We start from the raw sequence: 14,184 nt of genomic DNA, 5'->3' as shown, positions 1-14,184 counted from the left end.
ATAAATAATCAAAACTGTATGTGTTTACGCTGAGGGCGCTAGTAGCTCAGATGCTACACATTTGCCAATCGAAGGCTTGAAATTAATTACAAATTGAATCGAGTGAATAATTCAATTAGATGTTAACATTATTCTGTATTATAAATAACGTAAGTAAGATGAGAACCAACTGTCTGTGTAAAATATTTCCCAGTAATCCAAGATCCCAATTATTTTATTCTTGACAAATCCTTGATTCTGTGATATTTATTTAAGCTTTCAGCATGTGCAATGGATTGCAACATTTCCAACGTCTATTTTCTTCATAATATTGCCACTCAGTAGAAAATACCTATTAAAGTAACAGCTACTTATGCGATCACAGCGCCACCACATCAACATTCGTAGACAGAACTAACGTGGCCACAGACAATAAAAATCCCGTACCGTCATGTGTCATCCCGTCTCGTTATTGCAGTATTTCGTGGACGCTATCCTGGTATTTTAGTGCGCGTTATTTTATCGGATAGCGTTACGTTAATCATGGAATCCGAAAGCACCGATGTTTGGGACTACTTTGACAAGTGCGGGACCGATGAAATCGGCGAACGGCGGGCCACTTGCCGCGTTTGCAGCAATGTTTACAATTACAATGCAACGATACATAACCTAAAAATACATTTGCAGAGAAAGCACTCGGTTGTGATTGGGAAAATTGCTCCTGGTAGAACAAAAACTAGCGCTAAAGAACGTCCTAAACGAAACACTGAGATATGGGGGTATTTCTCCCAAGTAGAGGGGAAAGAGAGGTTCGCATCCTGTCACATTTGCGATAAAGTCTTGTCTTATCAAACTACTACAAACAATTTGAAAACTCACTTGCGGAAACAGCACCCTTTGGCCTACTCCGCTTTAGAACAGGCCACTGAAAATAACCAACCGACTGAAGTCGAGTACGTGGAAGAATACCTAGAATCGGACAACGATGATGGTAAGTGCTTTTAATAATTTAATTTCGCAACTTTGAAACTTTTTAGCGTTAACTTTACGGTATTCATCTGTGCTATTAAAAATAACGGTATACTCAGAAATGTTTGCAAGTGAACGCGATAGATGGCGTTAGCGGTCTGAAAAATCGCTGCAACATGTTGTTTACGTATAGAGGTCATTGAAAAATACTCCAAAATGAGAAAGATTTGTTTCTCAATATACTTTCTTAGTAATCCAAACGCTATTTTACTATTTATTTTTGAACAAACCATAAGTATTTATTATAAACTGGGTTCAACATCGTGAATTCGTGATTGCCTTCACGTAGGTATCTACTTCATTACGCCACAGAACGCTCGTTTGTTCGTCCCACATGCTAAAATATACCTTATCTTTTGGCGATAAGGCAGGTTTCCATATAACAGCTGAACTTGTTTACATCGTTATTGTACGTTCTAGAAAGACGAATGCGTCGAAGCGGTTTTATGAAATAAGCTCTTATTTTTCAGCATTAAAGTCGACATTTGAATGAAAGTCAGTTTGAGGTGGTTAGAGAGTGCCATGTTTTTCATGGTAAGAGCGGCAACGTCGCGCTGCGAATATTTTGTATTGATCATTGCTATAAATGGAAAGGGCTTTACCTGGAGGTCTGGAATCGGGATGACAAGGGACCTCATTTTTGAAGTCGGTTAATAATAAAGAGAGTGCAGAAGAAAGCTCTCGCTTTGACATAGAACAAGCCGTTCAAGCTATTAGAAATTAAAAGTACCTATGTTTATTTTATTTTGCAAATAACCTCTTAAAATGTGCTTTACATGTCCCAGTTTGATCTGATATTATTTTGATATCAGTAACAGAAGAGGTAGGTAATTATTTTCTGCAATAAATGAAATTGCCTTATTAGTCTATTACTTAACCCTATCACTGCTTCGGGGCAATAAATGGGACAGTGTATTAAAACTTTCTTTTTACAAATCTAAGAAAAATATTATGTCCCAAATCGCTGTCCAAACCAAACAACGCGAAGTGACAAAACTGTCTGGATTTCCACGCTGGAAGCTAACTAATGCATTAAAAAGAACAATCATTCTTATTATAGGTACTTTGTAGTATTTCTATATCACAAAAACCACACCGTTTAAAACCACAGGACCGCGGAGAGTTACGTATAAAAAATAAATAAGTTATACCTCCATACCATACATGCAAACATTTCTTTACACTCTATAATATGAGATACAATGCGTAGAAGGCGAAGCAGATGCTTGAAAAAAAGATACTAAATTATTTTGAAAAATAATGAACTAAGTAACTACTTAATCATGTTTTTGTAGTCATCTTAAATTCCCTTCTAGTAGTCTTTGACTCCCTTCTATATGTTATGTATTGTAGGTCTTAGCGTAGGGTAATTGCGCCGGTTTTCCGTCCAGCTCCTGTTTTCGTCCATTTGACCGACTTGCCACAAACAAATACGGAAAATTAGAATACAAACCTAACTTTCCGTGCAAGTTTGGACTTGTTACAATCTATAATATCTAAGTAACAGTTCTGCCTGCATGAAAATGTAATTTGACAAGTAATAACTCCAAAAAAATCTACGGAAGTTGCTGCTGCACACAGGTGAATGGAAAACGTCGTCAAGTTAGAAAAAAAACGTGCCGGTAGGGAACTTTCATGGTATGTTTAATTACTGTTTTAGCTACTTTACGTAATGTTTTTGGCACGTATGTCTAATTATTAGCATAATAAACACTATTTTAAGAGTTTATTAAAGTTTTTGTATAGAAATCTTAGATAATTAAGTGGACTAATACTAGCATAACAATTTTGCAAGATTTTGGTTTTCGTCCACGTGGACGGAAACCCTGACACCTAGTTAATATTTTTAATAATCATTTTACTTCAATGGACCTACAAAATACAATGTTTTTTCTTCCAATATGATCTTTATTGCTATTACATTAAACATTTTAGTTTACGTCCACTTTTTAACAGTGATAAACCCATAAAAACCGTTAAAAAGATGTGGACGAAAACAAAAAACAGCTTTAAACGTTGTTGTGTTTTCGTCCATGACGTCATGAGCAAGCACTGGGGTGGACGAAAACCAAAATTAGCTTTTCCTGTAAATTAGTTTTCGTCCATTTGTCCTTCGACCTATTGCAATATTTTCCTAAATTTAGGTAAGAAACTTATTTAAATCTTTTTGATATCATTTGAAAGCTAACAAAATTACCTTTCAAATGATATACCACAATCCATAGTTACTGTATTGTAGAATTGGTTTTAAGTTAATAATTCAACTGCACCCTTTTTTCTACACAGTGGTCGAAAACTAGCGTACACTAGGACGAAAAATGATTTTTTTGGACGAAAACTAGTGAAATTGCCTCTTTTGCATAAAATATTTTTTATAAAAAAACCCGTGGTATTTACTTATTGTCATATAATATTAACGTAAAGTAGACTATACAAGGATTAAAATGACATAATTATGATATATATGAGTAAGGGTATTTTAAGATATTCATTTCGCATCACAAAGTTGGCAACTCCGATAATTGGACGAAAACTAGCGCACTTACCCTACATAATTTCAATCAGTGTTAGTTAGGTGATCTATGTATTTTGTTCCACACACCAGTAAATTAAAAAAATATATTTAATAGTTGAGTTAGTTACTGAACACCAGACAGAGTGACGGCTTGCAAGGTTCTGAATTATTGAACGTGTTCAATAAAATAGAATTTTTATTGAAGCATAACATTTATACGATTTATGCTTAACTTTACAATGAAATTCCCAACAAAAAGGATATTATGGACAATGCAAACGCGGACAAAGGATGTAAGGGCAAGGGTGAAAACAAAACCTGTTTGACAAGTTCCCAAGAACCCCGGTCGATCCTTAGTTCCCTTCGTTCGTAGTCACTAGTTTAAAAGAGTAGTGCCCGTTTTCACCATCAATCCCTAATTTGTAAGTGACCCCTATGGTAACACATAACAGGAATTTTGTTTTCATATGGGTCACTTAAAAAATAGGGATTAATGGTGAAAACGGGCATAAGTCAATTTATTTCTGCTTACATTTATTTAGTCAACAGAATATCAAGCTAGTTAGGCGGGTTACAAACCAAGATCAGTCGGTCTAGTCTAAACAAGTGCCACTTCTTGATCGAATCGAAAATGGAATCCGTTGCAATTCCATAAAAAAGGACTTTCGACCATCTTTCGACATTCTGTCACATTTTGCCATTTGTCTATGGGTGACATGACAAACTGACGCAGTTTTCCATAGTTGTGTTCAAACTGCAAACACTATGGGAAACTGTCAGCTATTCGAACTAAGCTAAACTATTTTTTTAACCACAACGAGGAAGCTCTTGGCCTGTATCTCACCTGATGGTGCATCACTCACCAGGGCGTCAGGGCATCAGGGCGAAGGTGGAAGCGAGCTTCACCCGGAATCCTCAACCATAGAGGAACTGGCTATTATTAGGTACCTCTTGATTTAACTTAGCTAATCTCTTGGTATGCAAGTTCTGCAACCTGCATTAGGTCTTATTATAACTTTCTTTGCACTTTTAAAAAGAGTCCACCTCAATTTATTTGTTGTGTAAATATTTTAAATATCATTTTTTATTCAGAAATTCGAATGCATCAAAACAACGCCTCCTGGATTTTAAATTTATTCATTTTTATTACGAAATTCCCTTTTCAATCAATCTGTGTTCTTTTTATTTTACGTCGAAATAGCTTCCCAGTAATTATATTAATTAGTAAACGATGAAATGATATGATGTATTATATTAATTAGATAACGACTGGAAATTAGAAACTGCGGGGCTCACGATCACGAGCGAACCGGTAACTGCAGATATAGAAATTTAACGATTTTGCATCTTTCCTACCGAGTATCTTTTCGAAAAGTTAGAAAAAGACATGTTACTTTTATGGAAGTTTGCAAAATATCTTAATACTTCAAGCATTAATAAATACGTTTATCTAATGTAAGAAAAGTTTCTGAGATGTAGCCTACGTAAAAACTGCAGAACAGATTTTGATAAAACTGCTATGTTTTAGGCAGCTTAGTACTTACCTGGGTATATCAGTGGGTGGTACCAGTGGTATACAAGTGGCACTTTTGATTGAATCGAAAATCGAATCCTTTGAAACTCCATACAAGAAAAAAGGCTTTTCAACCATCTTTCGACTTAAAAACTGTCCGATTTTGCATTTTGTCCTAGGGGCAGTAGAAAATAGGTGATACAAGACTGTACTACTGATAGCAGTAGACTGTACTTTGGTGTATAAGTGATCTTGTAAAAGGAATTTTAATTCTATGCTGGCGAAGCTTCAGCCCAAATCCGGTACAAAATACATTTATAAAATCACGTGCGAGGACTACCTACGTTTATTTCATTCATACATTTATTTGTACCTTTCAAACCTGTACTAAAATAAATTTGGCAACACTGATCTATTTTTTCACCGCTCAAATGGATCTTTTTAGTTGTTTTTCTCAAAAGTCGCCAAAACCGTTTGCTGTGCGGTTTATTAAGTCAATTATTATCATCGCTAGCATGTAAACAAGCCAGTTTTAGCTCAACTGCGCAGTATCTTGTATAGGATTCATTAATGTAGCTGTTGTTAGGGTATGTTGCGTTGCGGAGGCCATATTTTCTAATTTTAACAGAACGTCTAGGACGAATGGGTCAACTTTTAATATTTGTTATTGCTGTATTAATGCCAACATTGTTATCTCAACCAAGTTTCAAAATGTCCTTTTAATCAGTTGTGACAAAGGTTTGGCACTTATGAACGTCAAAAGGAAAAANCAAAACCTGACAAGTTCCCAAGAACCCCGGTCGATCCTTAGTTCCCTTCGTTCGTAGTCACTAGTTTAAAAGAGTAGTGCCCGTTTTCACCATCAATCCCTAATTTGTAAGTGACCCCTATGGTAACACATAACAGGAATTTTGTTTTCATATGGGTCACTTAAAAATTAGGGATTAATGGTGAAAACGGGCATAGGTCAATTTATTTCTGCTTACATTTATTTAGTCAACAGAATATCAAGCTAGTTAGGCGGGTTACAAACCAAGATCAGTCGGTCTAGTCTAAACAAGTGCCACTTCTTGATCGAATCGAAAATGGAATCCATTGCAACTCCATAAAAAAGGACTTTCGACCATCTTTCGACATTCTAACTGTCACATTTTGCTATTTGTCTAGGGGTGGCAAACTGACGCAGTTATCCATAGTTGTGTTCAAACTGCAAATACTATGGGAAACTGTCAGCTATTCGAACTAAGCTAACTTAGCTTATCTCTTTGTCTGCAACTTCTGCAACCTGCATTAGGTCTTATTATAACTTTCTTTGCACTTTTAAAAAGAGTCCACCTCAATTTATTTGTTGTGTAAATATTTTTAATATCATTTTTTTATTCAGAAATTTGAATGCATCAAAACAACGCCTCCTGGATTTTAAATTTATTCATTTTTATTACGAAATTCCCTTTTCAATCAATCTGTGTTCTTTTTATTTTACCTACGTCGAAATAGCTTCCCAGTAATTATATTAATTAGTAAACGATGAAATGATATGATGTATTATATTAATTAGATAACGACTGGAAATTAGAAATCAACTTTGCGGGTAGACTCACGAGCGAACCGGTAACTGTAGATATGGAAATTTAACGATTTTGCATCTTTCCTACCGAGTATCATTTCGAAAACTTAGAGAAAGACTTTTAACTTATGGAAGTTTGCAAAATTTAATACTTCAAGCATCTTAAAAAAGGTTTTCCTAATGTAAGGAAAGTTTCTGAGATGTAGTCTACGTAAAAACTGCAGAACGGATTTTGATAAAACTTTGCTGTTTTAGGCAGCTTACTTACCTAGGTATATCAGTGGGTGTAGAGTAGACAAGTTAGTGTCACATTTTGATCGAATCGAAAATCGAATCCTCCTTCTTCCTTCATCCTTTGAAAGTCCATACAAGAAAAAAGACTTTTCAACCATCTTTCGACATAAAAACTGTCAGATTTTTCATTTTGTCCTAGGGGCAGCAGAATACAGGACTGTACTGTTGTGACTGTACTTTATCGAAAGGCATCGGTTAGAACAAGCTGTATTTTCGGTGTATAAGTGTTCACTAGTAGCACAGCTTTTAAACCTTTGTTTGTCACCTGTCATCCGCTTTGCCATGGAGGGAAGTCAAACCTTAATTTCGAACTCCTCCTATGTTCTTTTGATTAATTTCGTTCCGGGTCCAATGACAGTTTAACTTTCCCCCGGGACAAACTTGACGTTCATTGGTTGGGTTTTTGTGGCGGTCAAGCTGTAGATCCTGGCTACACAGGAGTTGCAGTGGTGGGAACGAGAGGTGGAAATAGTCCCGATAGTAGCACAGCTAGATCCTTTAAAAGGAATTTTAATTCTATGCTGGCGAAGCTTCAGCCCGAATCTGGTACAGAATATATTTAGAAAATCACGTGCGAGTACTACCTACGTTTATTTCATTCATACATTTATTTGTACCTTTCAAACCTGTACTAAAATACATTTGGCAACACTGATTTATTTTTTCACCGCTCGAATGGATCTTTTTAGTTGTTTTTCTCAAAAGTCTCCAAGACCGTTTGCTGTGCATTCTATTAAGTCAATTATTATTATCGCTAGCATGTAAACAAGCCAGTTTTAGCTCAACTGCGCAGTATCTTGTATAGGATTCGTTTTAATGTAGTTGTTGTTAGGGTGTGTTGCGTTGCGGAGGCCATATTTTCTAATTTTAACAGAACGTCTAGGCCGAATGGGTCAACTTTTAATATTAAGTTATTGCTGTATTAATGCCAACATTGTCAACTCAACCAAGTCCAAGTGTTGAAATGTCTTTTTAATCAGCTGTTACCAAGATTTGGCACTTATGAACGTCAAATTAAATGAAAATAGATAGCCCTAAGACCTTGGCTCTTTAGTCACTACTTTCTCAAGACTTTAGCGTTTTGCGATATAAAAAGAAGAGGGAATTAAAAGTACCATTCGGGTTTCGTTCGTTCGTTCGTTTCAGCCAATAATGACGTCCAATGCTGGACAAAGGCCTCCCCAAGGTTTTCCACAATGAACGGTCCTGCGCTGCCCGCATCCAGCCTCTTCCCGTGACCTTTACCAATTCGGATTTATTTAGATTGTATTCACCTCTTTTCTTCACTGAACTGTAACTTACTGCTTATCTTCTCGTTTTATAACTGCATATCAAGCGTAAGAGATCGCTGCAAAAGTGACTCTAATATCGTTCAAAATAAGAGCAAGGTCAAGGTTTGTTTTACAGAGGATGGCATCAAGGTAAACAGTGGCATCTTGTAACAACGTGGTATTTTGAAACAAACATGATATACTTACAGCAAATTTACATAGTTGAACCCTTTATACAGCATTGGGAATATATTTCCCACAATATTTTGAACTTTATTACCTTTTAATATGGCCAAAAAAAAATGTTCCCACGGCATTGGGTTAAAAAAGGGTTAACTTGATATTCCGTCGTTGTCTGCATTATTTATTATCATAGAGCGAATCTAATATTATTGTAACATTCAATCGCCTATAAGAAATTTGTGATTTTGTAGAAAGCAATCTTAGAGGAACTACTACTGAGCTGATTTTGAAATTTATTTTAAGGCGNTTTTTTTTGTTAATTTTTAATTAATAATAATTTTTCGATGTGAAATTGCAAAACATGTGACGTCACACTAGGGAGGGGGGGGGGGGTTCTCAGAAATGTGACCACCTGTGACAAGGACGGGGGAGGGGTCAAAAAATCATGAAATTCGTGTGACGTACTTTATGGATGGCCCCTTAGTCTATTACTTAACCCTATCACTGCTTCGGGGCAATAAATGGGACAGTGTATTAAAACTTTCTTTTTACAAATCTAAGAAAAATATTATGTCCCAAATCGCTGTCCAAACCAAACAACGCGAAGTGTCAAAACTGGCTGGATTTCCACGCTGGAAGCTAACTAATGCATTAAAAAGAACAATCATTCTTATTATAGGNCCTGTGTCGTTTTATTGCGGAGTTCCTATGACTACCTTCCAGCTCCATCATCAGATCAGCTCCGTGTCATCATAATATTGCATTGTCATCCGACTTAGACATGCATGCAAAATTCCAGCTCAATAGAAAACCGGGAAGTGGGTCAATTTTAAGTTGCAAGATTTGACGACAGACACCAGACATGTGAAAGTAATAAAAAGCTTGTAAAATAGATAGCCCTTAGACCTTGGCTCTTCAGTCACTACTTTCTCAAGACTTTGAGCCAAAAGATAGAGCTTTTGGACACCTATCAGCGATTCGCGATATAAAAAGAAGAGGGAATTAAAAGTACCTACCTACCTACCATTCGGGTTTATTCATATTGTGTCAGTGTTACTATTCACCTCTTTTCTTCACTTAATTGTAACTTCGTTCGTTCGTTCGTTTCAGCCAAATGACGTCCACTGCTGGACAAAGGCCTCCTCCAAGGTTTTCCACAATGCACGGTCCTGCGCTGCCCGCATCCAGCCTCTTCCCGTGACCTTTACCAATTCGGATTTATTTAGATTGTATTCACCTCTTTTCTTCACTGAACTGTAACTTACTGCTTATCTTCTCGTTTTCTAACTGCACATCGAGCGTAAGAAATCGCTGCAAAAGTGACTCTAATATCGTTCAAAATAAGAGCAAGGTCAAGGTTTGTTGTACAGAGGATGGCATCAAGGTAAACAGTGGCATCTTGTAACAACGTGGTATTTTGAAACAAACATGATATACTTACAGCAAATTTACATAGTTGAACCCTTTATACAGCATTGGGAATTTTGGGAGTATATTTCCCACAATATTTTGAACTTTATTACCTTTTAATATGGCAAAAAAAAAATGTTCCCACGGCATTGGGTTAAAAAAGGGTTAACTTGAAATTCCGGCGTTGTCTGCATTATTTATCATAGGGCGAATTTAATTGTAACATCCAATCGCCTATAAGAGATTTGTAATTTTGTAGAAAGCAATCTCAGAGGAACTACTACTGAGCCGATTTTGCAAAATTATTTTTAACTGCCAAGTGGGAATATAGTTCCCATTTTGAACTTTATTCGTTTGTCGTTAGGTCCAAAAAAACAATAAAATGACTGTTAAAGGGTTAAGGCATGAGTAATGCGTTCACTGCATATTATTTAATTGTCATTACTCATGAATAAAAACTGAAGTAAACAGCATTCACTAACGAAAACTCAATGGGTGTGTCCCGTCCGGCACCCGACGGTTGGTCGCCGAGTGACCAGCCGTCAACTCGCTGCGTCACAGCAGAGCGGCAACGTCGCCTTTCTAGTTTACAACGCGGCGGGAGAGCTGGGAACGTTGCTTGCATCTGTGGTGCTTGGTTGTTTGGGGCACAGACAGAAATGGTTATTATCTCAGATCATAGGATCTGAGGTTATTATGTAGGTAGGTAGCCCTTACAGTTTTTTCAGTGTAGTATGTGCAGGCCCAGGTGAATTTCCTACTTCTTATGTTCCCACATTCAGTGGGTAGGTAGGTATAGCTAGACAAAGTGCACATTATAATCGTAAGGCAGTCGAAAAGTGGTCGAATCGAACGGGCTTTTTTGTATGGAGTTTTGACGATTCGATCAAAAAGAGCAACTGGGCAGAAATAAATAATGTAGGATTCCAATGGTGTGAAATATTTTTTCAAATGGTTATTATAAAAGTACAGGTTTGGTAGGCACAGTTTTCTAAATAGGTAGTAGGATTCTAATGGTGAAAGATTTTTGCAAGTAGGCTTTTAAACAGCGCATTTACATGTCCCAATATGACTTTNGAAAATTTAAAATCTTGTATTTCATCATAATAGCCGAACATCGATGTTACTAAAAACAATAACAGAGAAAGTATAGTCTAAAATTGTGTACAATGATCAAAAATATTTTATTCAATGTTGATCAATATTTTACCAATATTTTGAATACCTGCACAGACAGACATTCACATTTAGGTAGGTACTCGGACACACACTTAAAAAACTGTTTATAAGCTTACTTAGACACACGAATATCGTCAGCCTAATTTTCAAACTGCTTTATGTCCTTTTGTGCAAACTTTACAAGAGTAAATAAAAGTTTATTTTTCATAGTTATGGTACTAATAATTGAAGTATAATGATGTACTAATTGAAATATAATCATTATATTTCGATCTGCGTAAATTAAAATCGAGTCAACATTCCCGTAGGCAGTTATGTTAGAATTGGCAGCGCTTCGCATCTGTATTCTGAGCGCTCTTTGATATCGGGCAGAAGCGCGGGCGCGCGGCGGGAGGCGCGTTGTCTCGCTCTAATGCTCAAGGTCGTTCGGCCGTGTAATCGCCTTAAACTGCCCAGTGGGAATATAGTTCCCATTTTGAACTTCATTCGCTTGTGTTAAGGTTAAAAAACAATAAAATATTTGATTATATGACTGTTAAAGGGTTAAAGGCTTTGTTCACTCTACAATTTAATTGTCATTAGTCATGAATAAAAACTGAAGTAAACAGCATTCACTAACGAAAACTCAATGGGTGTGTCCCGTCCGGCACCCGACGGTTGGTCGCCGAGTGACCAGCCGTCAACTCGCTGCGTCACAGCAGAGCGGCAACGTCGCCTTTCTAGTTTACAACGCGGCGGGAGAGCTGGGAACGTTGCTGGTTGTTTGGGGCTTGGGCAATGATATATATTTTTATATAATATCATTGGGCTTGGGGCATAGACAGAAATGGTTATTATGTACGTAGGTAGCCCTTAGGTAGGTACTTACAGTTTTTTTAATTTAGTAGGTTACATGCCCGAATGAATTTACGAATTTAAAAGAAATTTTTCAAATCGGTCCAGTAGGTACCTATTCAATACAAACAATCAAATCTTTCCTCTTTTATTAGTGTAGAAAAAGCGAATTTATTTTTGCAAGTAAGTAGCTTTTAAAAAGCGCTTTTACGTGTCCCATTACTACATTAACTCTACCACTGCTTCGGGACAATAAATGGGCCAGTGCTGAGAAGAAGCAGCGCAAGAAACTCAGTCACTAATGCAGAGTGGCCAGTTTAATAACGATAAAGATTGGATAAAGACGTTATATTGAGTTTAGCTTATTGTGCTGACGTCACTGTTGGGACAAGTCCATAAGTTTACTTAACTCTTTAACTGCTCTCAAGGTGTTATTTCTTTTAAATTGTCAATTTCAAAGTGTTTTATTATTAGTAAAAAGAGGCTCATAAAGGTGACTGTTTCTTCCGCCACTTCTTCTGAGCACCAGCCCATTATGTTGTCCCGAAGTGGTGGTAGGGCAAGCTATATTTGGGACGTGTATAAGCGTCCTGGAAAGGGCCTATGTACTAAATAAACTATAATGAGGATCATTTCGATTTTTAGCTGTGAATGCAGATTTATAGGGCTAAGAAATCCTTAATATACAGTGCAAAAATTTTTGTTTTACGACAAAAATTGACGAAGTTATGGCCAAATTACTAAAAAAGTTCACTGACCGCCCGGCGCGGGGACGATGACGTCATTATATCCGATCCGAACGCTGCCGACGTACTGCGTGGATAGAAAATATTTTTTTCTGGCCAAATTATCAGTTTTAGAGAAAAACTTGTAATGACATTTATTCATCAGAATAAAGTAAGCTATTGATAGGTAATTTTTAAAAATAGAAATTGTGAAAAATAACGCAAAAAATCCATACGCTCATACGATTCAATGGCACGCAGAGACGCGATTGGGGTCTCCGCGGTGGTATATTTGGCGATTTATTCAAATAAAGTGTTCATAAGTGTTGTTAGAGTCATAATTATCTTCTTCCAAGTAAAATATAAAAATGTATAAGTATTAATTTATTTACTTCTAACAATAAGGTATAGCTGAGGCAGATACACTCTGCCTAGGCTACAAGACATTGCTATGAAAATCATTTAGATGTACACGCAATTTAGAGTTAAACCTACGCACCTACCTATCTATTCACCGTTCCCATGGGCCAGCTGCTGCAGGAAAGGACAGCCGCTCCGTGCTGGAAATCTATTTAATCTTAGCCTAGAAGCTGGGTATGACTACCCCGCCCCTCTCCTCTCCCCAGGTCATAAGCTGGGCATGACTTCCCCCTCGGCCAGAAGTTGGGTATGATTATTTGACAACCTTTGTCGGAAACATTATTCAATGAAAATATTGTCCGAACCCTTAGTATTTCTCTTCGACAAATACTTTAACACATTGTGAACCACTTTTCTTTCACGACTATAAAAAGATTTTAGCAATTTAATTCACAAAATCAATTGCGCACATTTAAAATAAAGTTTGTTTACACTTTGACAGCAATAGACTGACATGCAAGGTGACATGTCAATGAAGTTTTCAGTTACTGTTGCCATTAAAAGAAATTAGTACCATTAGTTTTCCGCAACATGGCGAGGGTTTTTATGTTCCTGGTCAGGCTATATGTCATTTTTTACGCAGTCGCTAGCGGATGACGATCGATATAAAGTCGCACTAAGCCCGCTGATTACGAATAGATCCAGAAAAACACGTGTAGTGACATCGGTTAGTATTAGGGTCACATTGTTTTTTTACAGAAGTACCTAGTCTAATTGTTCCTTTCTACAAAATCACTAATAATCTAGCAAAATCGATTTTGATAAAAAAAGAACTTGTTTTATAATTTTCTTAATTTCGTTATTTATTCTGCATTTTAGTATTCACACATGCAGACGGAAGCATTTTTAGTTTTATTTGTTTAGACTGTATAGAATTAAATGACATTATCATCATACAAATATCATTTTTTAGTCCTGCTGACAAGGAACCCTTAATAATATAGTTTCGATATGTCTGGCTGTCTGTCTGTCCGAGGTTTTGCTTGGAAACTATTGGCACTAGGGAGCTGTAATTTTGTAGAGGTATGTATATTAATCACGCCGACAAAACGGTAGAATAAAATTTTGAAAATAAAAATTTAGGGTAGCTCCCCTACAAGTAAAGTGGGGATGAAAAGTGGGGTAAAGGAAATGATGCACATAAAACCTATTTTGCAAATTTGATAGAAAATACGTAGATTCTGGGATTGAAGTTCGTAGGTTTGCAAGGAAGGCTTAAAATACGTAGATCTACGTAAAAATACGTAGAGTTGGCAACCCTGAAA

The 14,184-nt window shown here is 36.7% G+C and overlaps 1 protein-coding gene across 1 annotated transcript in view; it reads left to right on the top strand.

The window, feature by feature from the left end:
* Positions 1 to 436: 436 nt before the first annotated feature.
* LOC114364680 (uncharacterized) overlaps positions 437 to 14,184 on the top strand; it is a 56,913-nt gene continuing 43,165 nt past the window's right edge. Inside the window, exon 1 of the mRNA XM_028320916.1 lies at positions 437 to 970. Within this exon, the coding sequence (XP_028176717.1) occupies positions 523 to 970 (448 nt within the window). The 5' untranslated portion in view covers positions 437 to 522. The remainder of the gene's footprint in view (positions 971 to 14,184) is intronic.

This window comes from Ostrinia furnacalis, unplaced genomic scaffold (assembly GCF_004193835.3).
Source record: "Ostrinia furnacalis isolate ACB-3 unplaced genomic scaffold, ASM419383v2 OfSCF7462, whole genome shotgun sequence".
In the NCBI taxonomy this organism is placed as follows: Eukaryota; Metazoa; Arthropoda; class Insecta; order Lepidoptera; family Crambidae; genus Ostrinia; species Ostrinia furnacalis.
This window is presented reverse-complemented; position numbering and strand designations above follow the sequence as displayed.